Source organism: Microcaecilia unicolor, chromosome 9 (genome assembly GCF_901765095.1).
Source record: "Microcaecilia unicolor chromosome 9, aMicUni1.1, whole genome shotgun sequence".
NCBI classification, from domain to species: Eukaryota; Metazoa; Chordata; class Amphibia; order Gymnophiona; family Siphonopidae; genus Microcaecilia; species Microcaecilia unicolor.
Genome location: NC_044039.1, coordinates 3,428,057 through 3,447,273, shown reverse-complemented (window position 1 = coordinate 3,447,273; position 19,217 = coordinate 3,428,057). Strand labels below are relative to the sequence as shown.

General features: G+C 45.1%; 1 protein-coding gene across 2 annotated transcripts in view; it reads right to left on the bottom strand.

Moving 5' to 3' along the window:
• Positions 1 to 19,217, bottom strand: part of SYN3 (synapsin III) — a 198,976-nt gene that overhangs the window by 166,866 nt on the left and 12,893 nt on the right. For both annotated transcript variants that reach the window (XM_030215174.1, XM_030215175.1), the window contains exon 3: positions 6,396 to 6,487. In XM_030215174.1, the coding sequence (XP_030071034.1) occupies positions 6,396 to 6,487 (92 nt within the window). The remainder of the gene's footprint in view (positions 1 to 6,395; positions 6,488 to 19,217) is intronic.

The window sequence follows — 19,217 nt, the reverse complement described above, 5'->3', positions numbered from 1 at the left end:
TGACTGTTGTTACATGCCTTGGATAAAGGCGGGGATATAAATGTAGTAAATAAATAAATAAATAAATAACTAAATAATCCCCTCTAAGCAATCAACTATTGTTACATGTGCCTCTAGATGGAGCTTAACAAAAGTCCTTCATTTGTCCGGCTCAGAACCTGTAAGCAGTCCTCACATGGACACATGGTCCCAGATACCTCAGTGATTACGTAGGTGTAGCTGAAGACAGAAAAGACCCATGAGCATTCCAGCAATAGATGGAGACTGGTAGGTACCCCGTTAGAAGTATCAGCAGATCGTGTTGGAGTTTTTGCGACTTGAGACCTTCGGTCACAGAGGAGCCAAAGAACTAGAAACTGTCCAAAATATTATTTCTACTGTCTACCTTAATAAAAGGAGATTTTTTTCCGAGTGGGGGAGGGAATGTTCGTGGTGCGTTCTCCTAATGGAGTGTTTTTCCCCTAAGCTACAGAAAAGAACCTCTGTGCTTGTCTCATGTGAAGGAGCCAGAGAAATATACTGTTGACATTAGGGAAAGTGAGTTCTAAGCCCTGAGGATTAGTGGGATGGAGATCAAGTGGGGTCTGCAGCACTCAAACAGTCTAGACGGACTCTGCAATTATCTGCCATCACAGGCTGTGTTTATAATAGGCTTTGATACTTGGCTTTAGAGAATTAATGGACCTATTTATTTTGATATTGATTCCCAAATATTTAATGTATCATTTGGAGGTTCTGATACCTTTGCTTGGACTGCCGTGAAAATTATCCAAAGTTGATGCTGTGATTTAAAAGGAAAATTTAATTTAAGCCAGTCAAATATTTTAGATAACACAGGCAGCCAGTGTTGGCAGCGTCAAGCTCATAGTTGGAGAATTTACAAACGCTATCAAACTTTAAATAAATACAAAATTCTGAAGAGATTTAATCAGGGGTAACCTAATACTGGCTGTAAACAGTCATAGTTCTGGCTCTGAAGATGCTTTCTCTTTTGGCCAAATGATTCTAGTATTGATATGCAGATAAATAGATGTGTCTTAGCATCTCCAGGGCGGTTTCATGGTAAGACAGGCTATGACATCCTTTTTCTAATTCACAATAAGACTTCAGTAAATGGCAGCCTATGTAAAGCACCGGGAAGATCCAGGCTGAACTAGGATTCTGCAAAGTGCAGTCGGCATAGAACATCCTTGTAGAATCCTAGCTTAGCGTGGATCTCGCACCCAAGACCTGCTGAAACCTGGTGCAAATGCTGGTGCCCAATTATCAGGGGCGTAGCCAGACACCAAATTTTGGGTGGGCCTGGGCACAAGATGGGTGGGCAGAAGAACTCTGCCTTTCCCCACAAGTGATTTGGTCTCTCTCTCTCTTTCTCTCGCCTGCATGCCCTATGGTCACTCAAACATCCCCCTCCCTCGCATACCTTTTAAACAGATTTTCACTGGCAGCCAGAAGCAACTAATACACACTGCTCATGTTGGCCCCCCCACAGCCTTCCCTGATGCAACTTCCTGTTTCCACATAGGTGGCAATACATCAGAGAGAAGGCTGTGGGGCCGGTGCGAGCAGTATGTATCAGTTGCTTCTCGCTGCTGTTTACAAGGTATGCAGGAGGGACAGCTGGTGGGGCTTGGGGATCCCTGCCAGCCACATCATAGGTGTGCTGCTACTGGGTGGGCCTGAGCCCAAAGTGGGTGGGCCTGGGCCCACCCTTGGCAACGCCATTGGGTTGGGTGCGTAAATATAACAGTGCGCCTAAATTCCGGAATGCCCCTGATCCACCCATGCTTCTCTCATGGCCATGTCCTGGTTTGAGTTGCACATCATAAAATGTAGGCATGCATTTTACAGAATACTACTCTGGGCAGATCCGTGTGTATCTGCCAATGAGTGCCAATTAACAGCAAGCGATGATTGCTAATGGCTTGTTAACTATTTGGTTTGCATGCAGATCTGGGATCTGCACCCAACGTTGAGCAACCTATATAGAAACCTGGCGTTAACTCGGGGCCCTGTTTAATAAGGTGCATTAGCATTTTTAACGCACCTACAATTAGCGTGCACACTAACCACGTCGGCGCCTATAGGGATACTGTAGGCACGCACATGGTTAATGCGCATTAAAAATACTAACGCACCTAAAACATGGTTTAGTAAACAGGGCTCTTAGTGTGCAGTTACTGTTAGACATTGGTCATGTTAACTATTAATGTGCTGGTATGACAGCCGCAGTAGCTGCATTCCTTGTTGTGGGGCAGGAAATGGGTGGGTTAAACGTGGGGATGGGGAGCAAAGTACTCCACACAGCTCACTGTAGAATCAAGAAGTTTTACTGTGATATCCAGCAGTGCCAAGGCACTTCCAGTGACCCGACACAGCTGTGTTTCAGCATAATTCACCTGGAATTGTTTAGCACACATGTACACAGTTAAAACATTTCAAACAAATCATAATGAATAAAATTCCAAATTTAAACAAAAACAAACTTAAGAGATACATATCAGACATTTACAAAACCCACATTTACTTACTAATGAGAAATGCCATTCTTAGAATTCACAAGACAAAACAAATATGTTAAATCATTCTTTAAAGAAGAAACATATCTTTAAAATCATACTTCAAAAAATATCAAATTTTGCAAGAACACAGCTGTGTCGGGTCAGTGCAAGTGTCCCGAATCTACAGTGCTTTCTGGATTGCTTTGTTTCCCTCCTGATCATCAATGTTTTCTTTTGTTTGTTGTCCACTGAGTAGATTGACTCTCTTTCATTGCTTTTTCTTCATATTTAGTAGCTCCCCTTCCCCCCCCCCCCCCCCACACAATATTCAAAGTTATTTAACTGGGCCAGACACAGTTAATTAGCATATCGATGTTTAACTGCTAATATTCAGCAGCAGATAACTGGTTATCTCTATGACTATTGCTGGTTAGTGCCAAGAGCATAACAGGCTAGATCATGTGACTTATCTGGTTATGTGCCAATATTCAATACAAATAATTTATATGGTACTAAAGCCCCGCCCAATGCATCCCAGGATGCACCAGGCAGAGCAGGGTGCCACCATTTTGAATGCGGTGCTCGCAGGAGGAGGGAGTGCAACTCTCTCCTGCTGCAAGGTATGGGAGGGTTTGGGAGCTTGGGAGGGCACTAGGCCACCAGGGCAGATGGGGGATGCCCACTGGGCCACTAGGGAAACCTTTTTGCATGGGGTGGATGGAGATCCACTGGACCTCCATCCCCCTTGTGTCCGGGTAGGGGGGGATGGAACTCAACTGGACCTCCAGCCCTCTTATGTGAGGGTAGGTAGGAGGCTGGAGGTCCAGCCCTTTGCATTGGTCTGTTTGACAGGTCCAGGCTTTTTTTTTTGTTTTTGATGGCCCGGACCTATCAAGCAACGTCTGCGGGAGGATTGTGCCTCGGGCAAATGTACATAAGTACATAACTATTGTCATACTGGGACAGACCGAAGGTCCATCAAGCCCAGCATCCTGTTTCCAACAGTGGCCAATCCAGGTCACAAGTACCTGGCAGAACCCCAAAGAGTAGCAAGATTCCATGTAGAACCCCAAAGAGTAGCAAGATTCTAGAATTCTAAAAAATAACAAGATCCCATGCAGAATTTCAAAGTGTAGCAACATTCCATGTAGAACCCCACAGTGTAGCAAGATTCCATTCAGAATCCCAAGTACATAAGTGTTGCCATACTGGGACAGACCAAAGGTCCATCAAGCCCAGCATCCTGTTTCCAACAGTGGCCAATCCAGGTCACAAATACCCGGCAAGATCCCAAAAATGTACAAAACATTTTATACTGCTTATCCCAGAAATAGTGGATTTTCCCCTAGTCCATTTAATAATGGTCTATGGACTTTTCCTTTTGGAAGTTGTCCAAACCTTTTTTAAACTCCGCTAAGCTAACCGCCTTTACCATATTCTCTGGCAACGAATTCCTCCTGCAGAAGTGCCTTGATGATCGAAGCTAAGAGCGCACATAAATTTGTACGTTATTAGCTTTGATCGTCGAGGCTTTATTTCTCCGTGCTGTTTTAAAGTGCTGTTCGGAGCAGCGTGGGGAAATTGATCATCGATCCATTAGATTGTGAGCCCACTAGGGACATATGATATACGTATATAAACCACTTTGGGTGTATCACAGAAAGACAATATATCAAATGCGTGACCCTTTACCCCTTACATTTAATTTAGCACCTGGTTATTTACTTCTCACTGTCGCTATAACAGAGTGGCTGCACTTGCTGCCTCTTCGCATGCAGTAAAGAGTTTTTCTGTTTGCTAACTTTATGGGAAGATGCTGGGAACACCTCAACAGTTAGCACCAGGCTATGTACTTACCAGATGGTAATGCAAAACCGTACTTCCCTTTATCAAATGTCCCTTCTGCTTTTGCCTTCTTCTTACAAACTCTAACTATTGGGTGCTAATTAGATACAGACCAGTACAACATGTCAGGACTGAATTACTCTGGTTTGAGGGCTCAGAAAATTAGCCTATTGTTTAGAGGAATAGATGGGAATTTACCTAACATAGTAACATAACATAGTAACATAGTAACATAGTAACATAGTAACATAGTAACATAGTAGATGACGGCAGAAAAAGACCTGCATGGTCCATCCAGTCTGCCCATGACAAACTCATATGTGTATACCTTACCTTGAATTTGTACCTGTCCTTTTCAGGGCACAGACCACATAAGTCTGCCCAGCAGTATTTCCCGCCTCCCAACCACCAGTCCCGCCTCCCATCACCAGCTCTGGTACAGACCGTATAAGTCTGCCCTCCCCTATCCTCGCCTCCCAACCACCCCCCTCTTCCCCCCAACTGCTCCACCACCCAATTTCAGCTAAGCTTCTGAGGATCAAATACAATCAGCACTGCTCTGACACATTTAACAGAAGATCTGCCAATCTGGAGAGGACTGATCGCCACAGGCAGGGAAAAGAAAAATTAAAAGAATGCATTATGAAGATGGTAAACACATCCTGAAGGAATGCTTTCCATCTAGTCCCAAATAAATGAGCTGCAACTCCAAAGCTGCAGCACTGCCTGGTAGCACTTGAGTTCCCTTTGCCTCTCTGTCGCTGCAGATGGTGGAAGAAACACTCAGCCCTGAGACTGCGCAGAGAACGTATTTCTAGAAATCTGAGGAGCTCTGCGCCACGAGTCCCCCTTTCTACCTCTCCCAACCAGTAATCCGTGAATCGTGGTTTGGAAGCAGATTCCGATTCATATATTTATTTATTTATTTATTTATTGCAAGGGCTTCTTATACCGCCATTACGTGGCTGCGCAGCACGGCCCACAATGCTTCACTTCTGATAAATTCCTCCAACGTTTTCACACATTTAACATATTCCAGGAAGTTCTCAGCGCAATCCCTCAAGAAGAGGGGACATTTCTGTTCATTTTATTAAAATTTTAGATGACATATAACATATCAAGTGCTACTCAGAAAATTTAATTATAAAGCAAAACAATAATAATTATGTTTATTCCAGCTGGTAGAAACAAAGGGGGTAATATTCCTTGTCGGCTGCATTAGCCCCGGCTATTCAGTGCTAGGCCATGTGAGTGTGTGTGTGGGGGGGGGGGGAGGGAGGAGGGTTCAGGAGAAGGAGAGTTATGGGGGTTAGCTTTTGAAATGGAGCTATGGTGGAGTGAGTGTGTATGAGGGTGGTTTAAGAGTTGGGGGGGGGGGGGGTTGAGATGAAGCTCTAGGGGTGTTTGGGTGGTAGGAAGAAGGTTGAAAACAGTAATGGGATGGGATGAGTTAATCTGTGGAGGTGGGGTGACTTTGTTGCAGGGATGGGAAGGGAGGTTTCAGAAAGAGAGAGCTATGAGGGAATGAGAAGGCGCAATGGGTACCTGTGAGTGAGAGCTCTGGGGATGTGTGTACCAAGTGGGGGAGGGTTTGAGAATGAAAGGGACGGAGAGAGAACTAGGGGTCTTGCTGGGGGATGGGGAGAAGGAGAAAGAGAGAGAGAGATGTCCAGCCTGGAGAGTGGGAAGAGAAACTGGAGGAGGTCAAACCTTCAGAGAGTAGGGGGAAAGAGATCAACCTAAGCAAAGGTTCAAACTAAACTGGGCCGTGAGACTACTGGAAGGGGGGGGGGGGGTGAAGGCTGAGCAGGATGAAAGCTGGTGGTGGGGTGGAGTTTCAGGGCTGGGGTGGGGAGGAAACAAGGTTTCTGATGGGGGAATTCTACACAAAAGAATGACAAATAAAGAATGAAGAATTTTCTCCCTCACGCACATAGAGAGCGTCTTTCTCATACTATATTCAACCCCTCATGCCATCCTGTAGCCATCAGGACTTTTTCCCACTATGTTGTGTGAAAACAGATGAACACAAAACACGGGATTTCATACCTGACGACCTTGGTGCCGTTCCTCATCACCTGCATATCCACCATACAGCCACCACTGACGTATGCCGCAAGGTTCAGGTCAGAGAAGTCTGCCTGTAGGGGATGAAGAGAGAGGTTAGGTCAGGGCTCTGTAGTTGCACTGGTGTGGCTTGTGAGTGTGACTTCGGAATGCATTTGTGTCAAAAGTCAGTGTCACAACGTGGAGGGGCATAATTGAATGGGGGCACCCATCTATAAGGATGCCCATCTTTAAGGACGGTGCTGCGAAAGGGCGTGGCAACCCGCTTTATCGAAACAAGATGGGCGGCCATCTTTCATTTCGATAATACGGTCGGGGCCGGCCAAATCTCAGCATTTATGTCGACCTAAATGTTGAGATTGCCAACCTTAGAGATGGCCGGCCTCGGTTTTCGCCTATAATGACATCAGAAGAAGGCGGGACACTGAGCGAAGGGAAGACTGACACGTCGGGGCGGGGGAGCGCCGCCTCCTTCTCACTAACGCTACGCTGCCGCCGGACAGAGGTAAATTTAAACAAAAAAAAAGGAAAAGGATCTGGGGAGAAGAGGGCGGGTAGTGTAGCGATCGTTTTGGGGGGGGGGGCGGGGCGGGGCCAAGTGCAGGGGGGCGCCGGAGACCCTAGGCTCGGCCCTGTTGGAATGCTTTTGTGTTTCACTTATATATTCTGATATTTGTCAACATTTGGTTATTTCTGATCTGAAGAAATCAATAGAAATCAAACAAAAGAAAACATGGAAAAGAAAATAAGATGATCCCTTTTTTATTGGACATAACTTAATACATTTCTCGATTAGCTTTCGAAGGTTGCCCTTCTTCGTCAGATCGGAAATAAGCAGGTTTACACATCACTTTACTCAGGGACTTGAAACTCTGTCTGCATTCTTGTTCATCCGAGGGCAAAATAATGACTAAATCTGGCCCCCACTCTGCCCAAAGGGGAACAAATGGAGACAGGCACATCATTTTGAAAATGAGCTGGATCAGATTGGCATTTCCAGAGAAATAAAGCACCCCCAAATCAGCCATTGCATGTCTATGGGCATTGTAGCCGACTCTGTGGGTGCTATGGGTGCTTGAGCACCCCCCAATATTGAGAAAATTCCTTGTATGTGTCCAGGGAGGGGTCATGTCCATAGGAATTAGCACCCCCAATAATTTTGAAAAGTTGGCTCATATGTCTATGGGAAAAGCAGTTCCAGCAGCCACAGTCTAGAAAGACTGATACATTAAAGAAAACAGCTCTTAGGAAATTTCTTCTTTTAAACTGTCCCTCCCCTCTCTCAGTCTCAGGCACGCAGGCACACACACACACATGCTTTCCCTACTTATTTGTCAGACACAGATAATTTTATTACCAAAATTGGTCCCGCTGGTTCCTAAAACTTTACCTTATCTGTCCAACGCCCCTAAGTTAGCACACGGAATATGACTGGATTATAGAGATACAGCCCCAGGAAACATTCCCTGTCCACGTTCTTCCAGCTCCCCTATTTTTAGCTATTTGTGGTTTATATAAACTTCCTCGACTCAGATCTTAAAGCTAAGCTCCAATTAGCCAGAAATCTTCCTCTAGGGAAGAAAGAATCCATCAAAAAAGCCAGGACATTTTCAAACTGTGCAACCTTGCACCTCCAGCATGGTAACCATTTCAAAGTGGAGAAACACCAGACGTGGCATGAGTGCTGTGTGTGACTTGGCACAGATTTAAGGAGTCTTTTCACCTTGCACCAGTGGCCATCCTTTTCATTACTGCTTCTGTTTTATTTCAGACACTCTGTATGTAGCCTAAAAGTAAGGATCAGAGTTTCCTTGCAAGACAGAAATGCTAACTGGTTTTATTCAACATGTGCTTTTAGGCTTGTGGCTTTGAAAAATGTTCGGCATGAGACGAATGGTCTTGACCTTTCTGTCAGTGGCTGACAGCTGGAGCAGAAGATTCCCAGCCCAGCTGACTTTTGCTTTGGGTGAAGAATTTGTTTTGGTCTTGGAGAGAAAAGAATGGAGTGTCTCAAAGGGAGTTTTTAGTTAAAGCAGGATACAGGATGGGCAGCAGCATTGAGGGCTTTCCTTCTGCTGGACGTGTCCAGTTCAGAGCCATTAATACATGTGTTTAATACGCTCCTGTTTTGACTTTAAAACAGCTCTCAAAACTCACTTTTTCATGGGACTCTATGGACCTACGGCATGATTGTGGCTGTTGCTCGGCGGCCTCCTAGTGCGGGTTCTGCCGGTTGGCCGTTAGTTGTGAACCTTCTCTGTATTTCTTTTTCTTTCTTTCTATTACTGTTTGATGCCTTATCTTTCCTATATTTATTGTAGTTCAACTCTAACTATGACCTCACTTATTATATTAATGCAAACTGTCATGATGGCCTTTACCCGTTGGCGGTATGTCAAGAACTAAAGGGGCCTTTTACTAAGCCGCGTAAGCGTCTACGTGCTCTCAACGCATGCCAAAATGGAGTTACCGTACGGCTACCACGTGGCTCTTGCGGTAATTTCATTTTTGGTGCGTAGGATCTCTACTGCTCGACCTCTACCGCTCACAAGCTCTACTGCCAGAGTTTCAGTATACCATCATGCCATGGCTGCAGCATGTGCCCAACGTACATAACCAGAGATTTCAAGCCTCTAGAGACCTAACAATTTCTATAAAAAAAATCTATTCTAATAGAACATCACAGAATAAACTTTGTCCAGAAAATAAGTGTACACCCCAAATCATAACATTTAAATTCAACATCTAAAGAGGAGTGGAGGAGTGGCCTAGTGGTTAGGGTGGTGGACTCTGGTCCTGGGGAACTGAGCAACTGAGTTCAATTCCCACTTCAGGCACAGGCAGCTCCTTGTGACTCTTGGCAAGTCACTCAACCCTCCATTGCCCCATGTAAGCTGCATTGAGCCTGCCATGAGTGGGAAAGCGCAGGGTACAAATGTAACACAAATAAAATAGATACTATTGGAGATTCTACATGGAATGTTGCTATTCCACTAGCAACATTCCATGTAGAAGGCTGCGCAGGCTTCTGTTTCTGTGAGTCTGACGTCCTGCACGTACGTGCAGGATGTCAGACTCACAGAAGCAGAAGCCTGCGCGGCCACATTGGTGATCTGCAAGGGCTGACTTCTACATGGAATGTTGCTACTATTTGAGATTCTACATGGAATGTTGCTATTCCACTAGCAACATTCCATGTAGAAGCCTGCGCGGCCACATTGGTGATCTGCAAGGGCCGACTTCTACATGGAATGTAGCAACATTCCCTGTAGAATCTCAAATAGTAGCAACAGTGGAGGAGTGGCCTAGTGGTTAGGGTGGTGGACTTTGGTCCTGGGGAACTGAGTTGGATTCCCACTTCAGGCACAGGCAGCTCCTTGTGACTCTGGGCAAGTCACTTAACCCTCCATTGCCCCATGTAAGCCGCATTGAGCCTGCCATGAGTGGGAAAGCGCGGGGAAAGCGCAGGGTAGAAATGTAACAAAAATAAATAATCCTATATAGGTATAGACACTATCCAGCCCCCAATAGTAGAAAGAGGAGATCCCAGGAAAGGGAAGAAGATATATTAACAAGACACAAAGTAGGCTTAAAAAACAGCAGAAAACAAGTATCTTATTCCTAACCCTAGTCAGCCAGTATGTATGTACTGTAGGCAAAGCAACTTTAGTATCCATATAGAGTCTCAAATGTTTTGGGTCCCAAAAGGGAAAAGATTGCCCATCAAATTTCACAATGCATTTAACAGGAAATCAAACTTCATAGGCTTAGGAGTAGTCTAAGAAAGTATTATTTCACAGAAAGGGTGGTGGAAGCGTGGAATGGCCTCCCGGTGGAGGTCGTGGAGTCAAGGGCTGTGTCAGAATTTAAGAAAGTGTGGGATAAGCAGTGCGTTTTGTCTAGCAAAAAAGGTGCTGGTACTCAAATGCTAGGCCACTCTTCAGGGGTGGGGTGATCACTGCCTTGCCTCACCCTTTGCCTGGAACAATCTTCCTCAACCCCTACGCCAAGCTCCCTCCCTACCCATTTTCAAATATCTGCTTAAAACTCACCTCTTCAATGCCGCGTTCGGCACCTAACCTCTCATGAGATATAGTATTACCTACCAGACGGACTCTACACTTGTCTTTAGATTGTACACCTGTCTTTTTAGATTGTAAGCTCCTTGAGCAGGGACTGTCCTTCCATGTTAAATTGTACAGCGCTGCGTAACCCTAGTAGCGCTTTAGAAATGTTAAGTAGTAGTAGTAGTAGATCCACCCCACAATAGCCAGGCCCACTGCAACCAGTCACACAATCTATGACAAGGTAGGATTGGTGTGTAGAGCCTGAGATCTTTCATTAAAACTTGGGGGGGGGGGGGGTCCATGGGTCAATTTTAGCAGACACCAGAAAAGGTGCTGGTACTCAGTACCCCCAAGTACCCCCTCAAAAAAAGCCCTGGGGATAAGCACGTGGGATCGCTTAGGAAAAGGGAGAGTTAGGGGTTACAGAGGATGGGCAGACTGGATGGGCCATTTGGCCTTTATCTGCCGTCATGTTTCTATGTTTCTCCTGCATCTGCTTAGAGACATCAGGAAAGATCCATATTTACTATCCCCAAAATTGTACCTGACATAAACGAAAGTAAGAGATGCAACAATTTCAGGAGGGTGAAGCAAGATCTCAGCTATAAACACAGGTACACTAGCAGAACCTTCAACTACCATCATACTCTATCCCTGCAAAGTGCATCCTCTCTCTCTGCTTCTCCCTGGATCTGTTCCACAATGCTCATCAGCCAACACTTGCCATTTTAAGGAAGATATGTTATTTTTTAACACTCAACAGCAAACATTGGAGCTTGCTTTAAAATGGACTGGATATACTGAAAAAAAATATAATTTCATTCCACATTCTCCATGAGAACTGGCTTCTGTTAACATAGATATATTTACTAAAGGTTACATTACTAAGCAACGTTGATCTGGTACAGTGACCTCTGGGAACCAGCCCTGAATGTTGTGCTGATCCTGGATGCCTTTCTCAGTCTGGAGTGCATTTTCCCCCTTGCAAGAACCAGATCAGGTGATCCACGTTCCCTCCCTGCCAAAGCAAAGTCTCGGATCTAGCAGCAGAATTTTATGAGAAACAGAGGACTTGAGGGAGGTCGCACGATGATATTGATATGCACATGAAAGAAAATAACAGAGATAGAATGAAGGAAACTGAGGGGTGTGAGCCAGGGAACACAAAACAGGAAATGGCGATAAAGAATATTCTGGAAATGCCATGGGTACTGCTGGGTGGACTTCTAGAATGATGCACTGCAGAAGGGGTGTGTCCCCATTCTCTCTCACTTTCCTAGCCTGCCTGGCAATGAACAGTTTGTCTTGTTGCCTGGGGAGCTAACTTTAGCTGGGAGATTGTGAGGAGAAGGGAAGGGGGTCGGTTTAGTTTACTTCCACTGTAAACAACTGAAGAATTTGATCCTTTCACAAGCAAGTGTAACCTCAAGAAGCCCGGCCAACAAAATAAGGTTTCACAAGCAAGCCCAGGAGGAGCTGCAGGGCTCTGGCAAAGGAAGAAAGAGCTCTTCATTCTCCCGACCCCAAATAAAAGTAGGAAGATTAGGACTGAGAATCTCTTTTAACTCTTAAGTGCCTTCAGCCTGCTAAGATATTAACATGAGATGAGAGAGGCAGAGTCTATAAATGACTTCAATTCCCTAGGCCAGGTCAGAGCCTATTTCAGGAAACACATAAATCAACTTTGCATGTTTCAAATTTTACTCTCCTAAACCCTCTGGTGGGGAAAGAAAACAGGGCAGGATTAACAGGCTGAGACCCACAATCAGACAAAGTTCAACTGTTTCTTTGGGATTTGCATTACTTTATCAGACAAACTGATGATGAGGAGAGGAAGGAACTGCATTTCTACCACATCACAAGCTGGGCTCCCAGTCTTGTTCCACCAGAGAATAACATGGGATCCTCATCATATTAAGGTCGGATCCAGGGACAATTAAAAGCTCCCAATATGTGTTCAATCCAGGGGCGTAGCCAGACACCCAATTTTGGGTGGGCCTGGGCCCAAGACGGGTGGGCAGAAGAACCTTGCCCCGTCCCACAGGTGATTTGGTCTCTTCTTCTCTCGTCTGCATGCCATATGGTCTCTCAAACATCTCCCCTCTCCCATATACCTTTTAAATAGCAGATTTTAACCAGCAGCAAGCAGCAACTAATACACACTGCTCATGTTGGCCCCACACCCTTCCCTCTGATGGAACTACCTATTTCCGCCTAGGCAGAAATAAATCAGAAGGAAGGCTGTGGGGCCAGTGCGAGCAGTATGTATGTCACTGCTCACTGTAGGCGAAGATCTGCTACTTACAAGGTATGCAGGAGGGACACTTGTTGGGAGTTTTCGGCTGGTCGGGGCTTGGGGATCCCTGCCAGCCACATCATAGGTATGCTGCTACTGGGTGGGCCTGAACCCAAGCCCACCCTTGGCTATGCCACTGGTTCAATCTAAGCAGTTTCCAGCATCTGATCATACCTGCACCACTGTAGAAGGCTGACCTAGTAAAGTGTGAACAGCTCTGCAAATGCGATTATGGCAGAAGAATGACACATTCTTTCATGTGGAATTTTGCCTCTGCCAAAAAGTATGCAAAACAGCTAATAGGCTGAGGAACCATGCAAATCAGCTCATTAGCAATTTTGCATAAGTCTTTTTTTTTTTGTTGTTGTTGCTAAACTTAAGAATGTGTGGTTATGCTTTCTTGCAAAATAGTCTGCAGTTCCACACTGACATCTTTGCAAAGCAATTAAATGAGGGATGAGCAAAGTGGCACAAGACAATCTTTGAATGGTAAGAGGTCAATCATTCTATACAGTGAAACCCGTATCACTTTTTAGTACACTGGCATCTAGGACTTTCTTCCTATGTCAATTTGTTTTTCATCCTATCCTAAATGTGGATTCTGCTTACCACAATCCGTTCACTCGCTTGCCTGTTGATCACAGGCAAGATGGACAGGCATGATCTTTCCAGTAAGTGTTACTTATTTGGTAAATGAAAGCTTAAAAATGAGGCTACCTACCCAATGCACTGACACAAGATAACCCCCTTCGCTCTATAACCTGGTTCATACATTTATGCAGAGGCGTAGATAGGTGGGTCGCCAGGGGAGTAGCAGCAATGACAAAATTGGTTCCAGCTGGTGCCAGGCAGCCTGAAGATCTGCAACGGTGCCGTTACTCTGTTTTGCCAAGGGGGCCCAAAATAAAGGGAAAGAGAAAATATAATTTATTTGCCTGAAAGACAGGGCAGTCCTGCCAGTGTAGCTGCCCTGGGGACAGAGGGAAATCGACCACATTCATGTGTTCCCAGGCAGGAAGTATACCACAGCTAATGTAACTCCAGCATCCAGTGTCTCAAGCCCATGAGCATGGGCTGCCTCTCAGATCCTCATGTGAAGATGATGTCAATATGAGGGATTTTGCCCATCTCCTGGGGTATATTCTGTTTAAACCTTTCTATTTGTGCAGACATGCATAAAAGGCGATGAGAGTCTCAGTTACTCCCAGTGTCTTCACAAAGTAACCCAGCATTGTTCATCTGTGGTGATGGGAGACACCATTAGGTCCATGTAACAATGAAGGGCTTATTCTGTCAGTCTCAGTCACTTAACTGTTGTGATTGTCATGCGCTCATGTTTCTGCAAGTGGCCAGGCTTATATGAGTATTGGGTCTTCAGGCATTTGGTATTCATTCCATGTACTTAAAGTATCTTTCATCAGGTGGGCACAGACAGAGGCTCTTCTGGTGAGAACTCATGGATCAATGCAACAGTGGCCATTACATCTAGTGGTATCTAGTCCCAGGCAATGATCACAGAGATCGTGGCTTTTCGTGAAAGTGAGGGATACCTTCTACCTGTACTGGGAGAGGACCTTAACATTACTACTTAGAGGAATTGTAGCTGAATTTGGGGAAAATGAGACAAAGTGGAAGTTGGGAGGTGGGGATAGTGCGGGGCAGACTTATACGGTCTGTGCCAGAGCCAGTGGTGGGAGGTGGGACTGGAGGTTGGGAGGCAGGGATAGTGCTGGGCAGACTTATACAGTCTGTGCCAGAGCCAGTGGTGGGAGGCGGGGATAGTGCTGGGCAGACATATACGGTCTGTGCCAGAGCCGGTGGTTGGGAGGCGGGGATAGTGCTGGGCAGACATATACGGTCTGTGCCAGAGCCGGTGGTGGGAGGCGGAGATAGTGCTGGGCAAACTTATACGGTCTGTGCCAGAGCCAGTGGTTGGGAGGCGGGGCTGGTGGTTGGGAGGTGAGGATAGTGCTGGGCAGACTTATACGGTCTGTGCCAGAGCCTGTGGTTGGGAGGCGGGGCTGGTGGTTGGGAGGCGGGGATAGTGCTGGGCAGACTTATACGGTCTGTGCCCTGAAGAGCATAGGTACAAATCAAAGTAGGGTATACACAAAAAGTAGCACACATGAGTTGTCTTGTTGGGCAGACTGGATGGACCATGCAGGTCTTTTTCTGCCGTCATCTACTATGTTACTATGTAAATGCAGGGAGAAAAGTTCAAGAGATGAACTAAACATGCTTAAAATTGTGAAGGTCTTCAAAAATTCACAAAGCAGAAATGCATAAAAGAAACTTAGCAAAAGTATAATGAAATGGATGGGGAAATTAATTGCTTATTCCTGGCATAATCAAAATGGAATCTCTCTACTTTTTGGGACTGAAATAAGTCAAGCACAAAATTGATGCTGTTAGTGATCTGTAACCTGTCCTTAAAATTGTCCGTAGTACCTGAAGATTGGAGGGTGACCAATATAAAGCAGATTTTTAAAAAGGTTTCCAGGGGAGATCTAGAAAATTACAGACTGGTAAGCCTGACTTCAGTACCGGGCAAAATAGTGGAAACTATTATAAAGAATAAAATTACGGGAATCATGGTTTAATGGGATAGAGTCAGCATGGCTTCAGCCAAGGGAGGTCTTGCCTCACCAATTTGCTTCATTTCTTTGAAGTCCTGAATAAACATGTGGATAAAGGTGAGCCGGTTGATGTAGTGTATCTAGATTTTCAGAAAGCTTTTAACAAACTTCCTCTTGAGAGACTCCTAAGAAAATTAAAGTCATGGGATAGGAGGCAATGTCCTTCTGACAGGACAGGGTTAAATGGCTATTTTTCTCAATGGAGGAGGGTGAATAGCAGAGTGCCACAGGGATCTGTACTGAGACTAGTGCTATTTAACACATTTATCAATGATCTGAAAATCGGAATGCCAAGTGAGATGATTACATTTGCAGATGACTGAAAGCAAGTTGTCAAAATGAATGTGGATTGTGAAAAATTGCAGGAAGACCTTAGGAAACTGGAAGACTTGCCATCCAAATGGCAGATGAAATTTAATGTGGACAAATGCAAAGTGATGCAAATAGGGAAGAATAACCCAAATCATAGTTACCTGATGCTGGGGTCCACCTTAGGAGTCAACACTCAAGAAAAAGATCGAAGTGTCATTGTAGACAATATGCTGAAATCTTCTGCCCAGTGTGCGTTGGCAGCCAAAATAGCAAACAGGATGCGAAGAATTATGAGGACCAAGAATATTATAATGCCTCTATCATTCAATGGTACAACCTCACCTTGAATATTGTGCTCAATCTCATTGACCACACTATCCTCCTTGGTAGACTCTATCATCAATAGTTGTCATTGATTCAGCACTTTCATTTCTCCTAGAAGTCTCTGCTATGGTCCAATGCTCTTTTTTTAAATTCTGTACTATCCAGTCTATTAAGACGCTCTTACATCCTCATGCAATCTATATTCTCATACATTCCCTAGTCATCAGTCAACTTTGACTACTGCAATGCCCTCTACAATGGACTTTGAGTTAAGGTTCTTTGATGTCTACAATTGGTTCAAAACACTGCCATCAAACTAATCGCTGGTCACAAAAAATGTAATCATGTTACCCCCTTGCTCAAAGCAGCACATTGGCTTCCACTGACTCATCGTATACCTTACGATTGCTCCTCTTTGTCTATAAAATTCACAACTGTGGTGAACCAGCGTAACAGTCTCGTCTTCTTACTCCTTACTGTCCATCCCATACACTCAGTTGTGCCCAAAAAACCCAACTCGCAATCCCATCTTACCACGAAATCAGATACAATACTACGAGAGAATCTATCTTCTCATTTCAAGGCCCTGAGCTCTGGGATAAATTGCCAGTTCACTTGTGTTTATCGCCATCCTTACAGAAATTCAAGGCTGACCTGAAAACCTTTCTAATCACTTTCCATCAGTTATCTCTGCACTTCTATTTTCTTTTGTTCTTTTTAATATTGTAAGCCGCTCAGACATTATTTGATGGGTGGGGTATAAACCCCTAATAAACTTCAATTCTGGTCACCGAATCTCAAAAAAGATATAGCGGAATTAGAAAAGGTTCAAAGAAGAGCGACCAAAATGATAGAGGGGATGGAACTCGTCCCATATGAGGAAAGGCTAAAGAGGTTAGGGCTCTTCAGCTTGGAAAAGAGATGCCTGAGGGGGGATATCATTCAGGTCTATAAAATCCTGAGTCGTGTAGAATGAATAGAAGCAAATCGATTTTTCACTCTTTCGAAAAGAACAAAGACCAGGGGATACTCAATGAAATTACATGGAAATGCTTTTAAAACAAATAGGAGGAAATATTTTTTCACTCAAAGAATAGTTATGGTCTGGAACTCGTTGCTGGAGGATGTGATTGGTAGCATGGAATGGTGCTACTAATTGGGTTTCTGCCAGGTACCTGTGACCTGAATTGGCCACGCCTCGGCCTTCCTAGTATAGCAGCTGTTATGTACGTTTGCATTGTCCAAAATACAGCAGAATGCACCAGGAGCCTTCGAAAATGAGGCAGACAAATTCCATCCACTTTGTTCCTCGATTAAAACTACAAAGGGGCGTTTTTTGCTCTCAAAGTGCTAAATAACCACTTTTCAAAGTGGATGGAATTTGTCAGCTTCATTTTCACGAAGAAGGTGTTTGTTTGATGCATACAGTATTCATTTCATACTAGATCATACTCGACTCCTGATGCAGGCGCTGTGTGCTGAAACACGGCCCGTGTCGGGTTCACATTGGCAATTTGCTTCTAAGCAAAAAGAACCATGTCCCATTTTTGAAGGCTCCTGGTGCTTTCTGCTGTATTTCGGACTTTGTTCTGTACTTTGGACCCTCTCTGTGTTGTGATAGTGTATATTTGCATTAACAGGACATGGAGACTGCAAGGCTGGTTGTCAGAACACCATGATTCTCCGCTGGTTCCATGGTACTGGTGTGTTTTCTCAGGATAAACCACTGCAGCTCCACTGACCTTCAGTATGAGTGTTTGCAGATTATTACTGCAATCTCAGGACCCAAGAGGATAGCTAGGAAGGGAACGGAGGCCTCCTCGGTGGCCTTGCAGTCTTTCTCTACAGTTTCACATTATTTGCCAATTTACTGTTCTGTTCATGACGGCTAGGAAAAGAAATGTTAAAATAATGCGGTGGAAAGACTGTGGGCAATCAAACCCCAGTGGCGTAGCTACAGGTGGGCCTGGGTGGGCTGTGGCCTACCCAAATTGTACAACAAAAAAAGTGGGAGAGCGACCAAGGAAGCCAAAGACAGGAAGATGTACATTAATAAGAAGGTTTATTTGAAGTACCTACCCAAATTGTACTCAGGCCTACCCAAAATTGTGGCACTCTTGCTGTGGCTGGTGGGAATCCCCAAACCCTATCACCTAACGATTTCCTCCTCCTCAGGCAGCCATTGCTCTTCCAAACGGGAGCTGGCACCACACACTCTGCACATGCTCAGTTTTCACCAGGCGGAAGCACTGAGCACGTACGGACTACTATCAGCAGTGTCAGCTCAAGTCGAGTGCTGCCAGCTGCTGTTTGGAAGAGCACTCGCTGTCTGAGGAGGAGGAAATCTTCAGCTGGTGTAGTTTGGGGATCCCCTCCAGCTCAGGTATTTAATATTTTGTGTTTGAGGGTAGGGGGAGAGGCAGAATGTGGAGAGCAGAGAGCAGAGCAGAGGGTGGGGGGCAGGAGGGGCTGAATTCCATGCCCATCCATTTTGGGCTCAGGTCCACCCAAAATTGGTGGTCTGGATACGCCCCTGCCCCAAAACAGTCAAAATCTTAATGGCCAATATTCAACTCTCAGAGATCGGCAGTTTTAAAGATGCTGACCACTGCGGGCTGAATCTAAATGTCCGGGCATTGGCATTGAATATCCAGGGTCAGCCGCCAACCTGGAGGTTATGTGGATGCCAGGTGATAATCAGTGTTGGCACTGGCATTGTTAATTGGGCACAAGGGCCATTTGTGTGGTTCTCTCTTCCTGCTCAGCTATGCAGGTTCCGGCTCTGAACACGGCCGGTGTCTGCATAATTGACAACCCTCCCCCCCCCCTACACTCTGCCCGTGGACTGGCCCAGCATTACTGCACAGTTAAGTACCAGGAAATATCGGTGGCCGGGACACTAGAACCCGGGAAGATATGAAGAGTGTAAAACCAGAACCTTATCAATAGTAACATAGTAACAAAGTAAATGACGGCAGATAAAGACCTGTACGGTCCATCCAGTCTGCCCAACAAGATAAACTCATTTTACATAGTATGTGATACTTTATACCCGAGTTTGATTTGTCCTTGCCATTCTCAGGGCGTAGACTGTAGAAGTCTGCCCAGCATTGTTCTTGTACTAAGTTCTGAAGCTAATGTCGAAGCCCCTTAAAATTTACACTCCAGC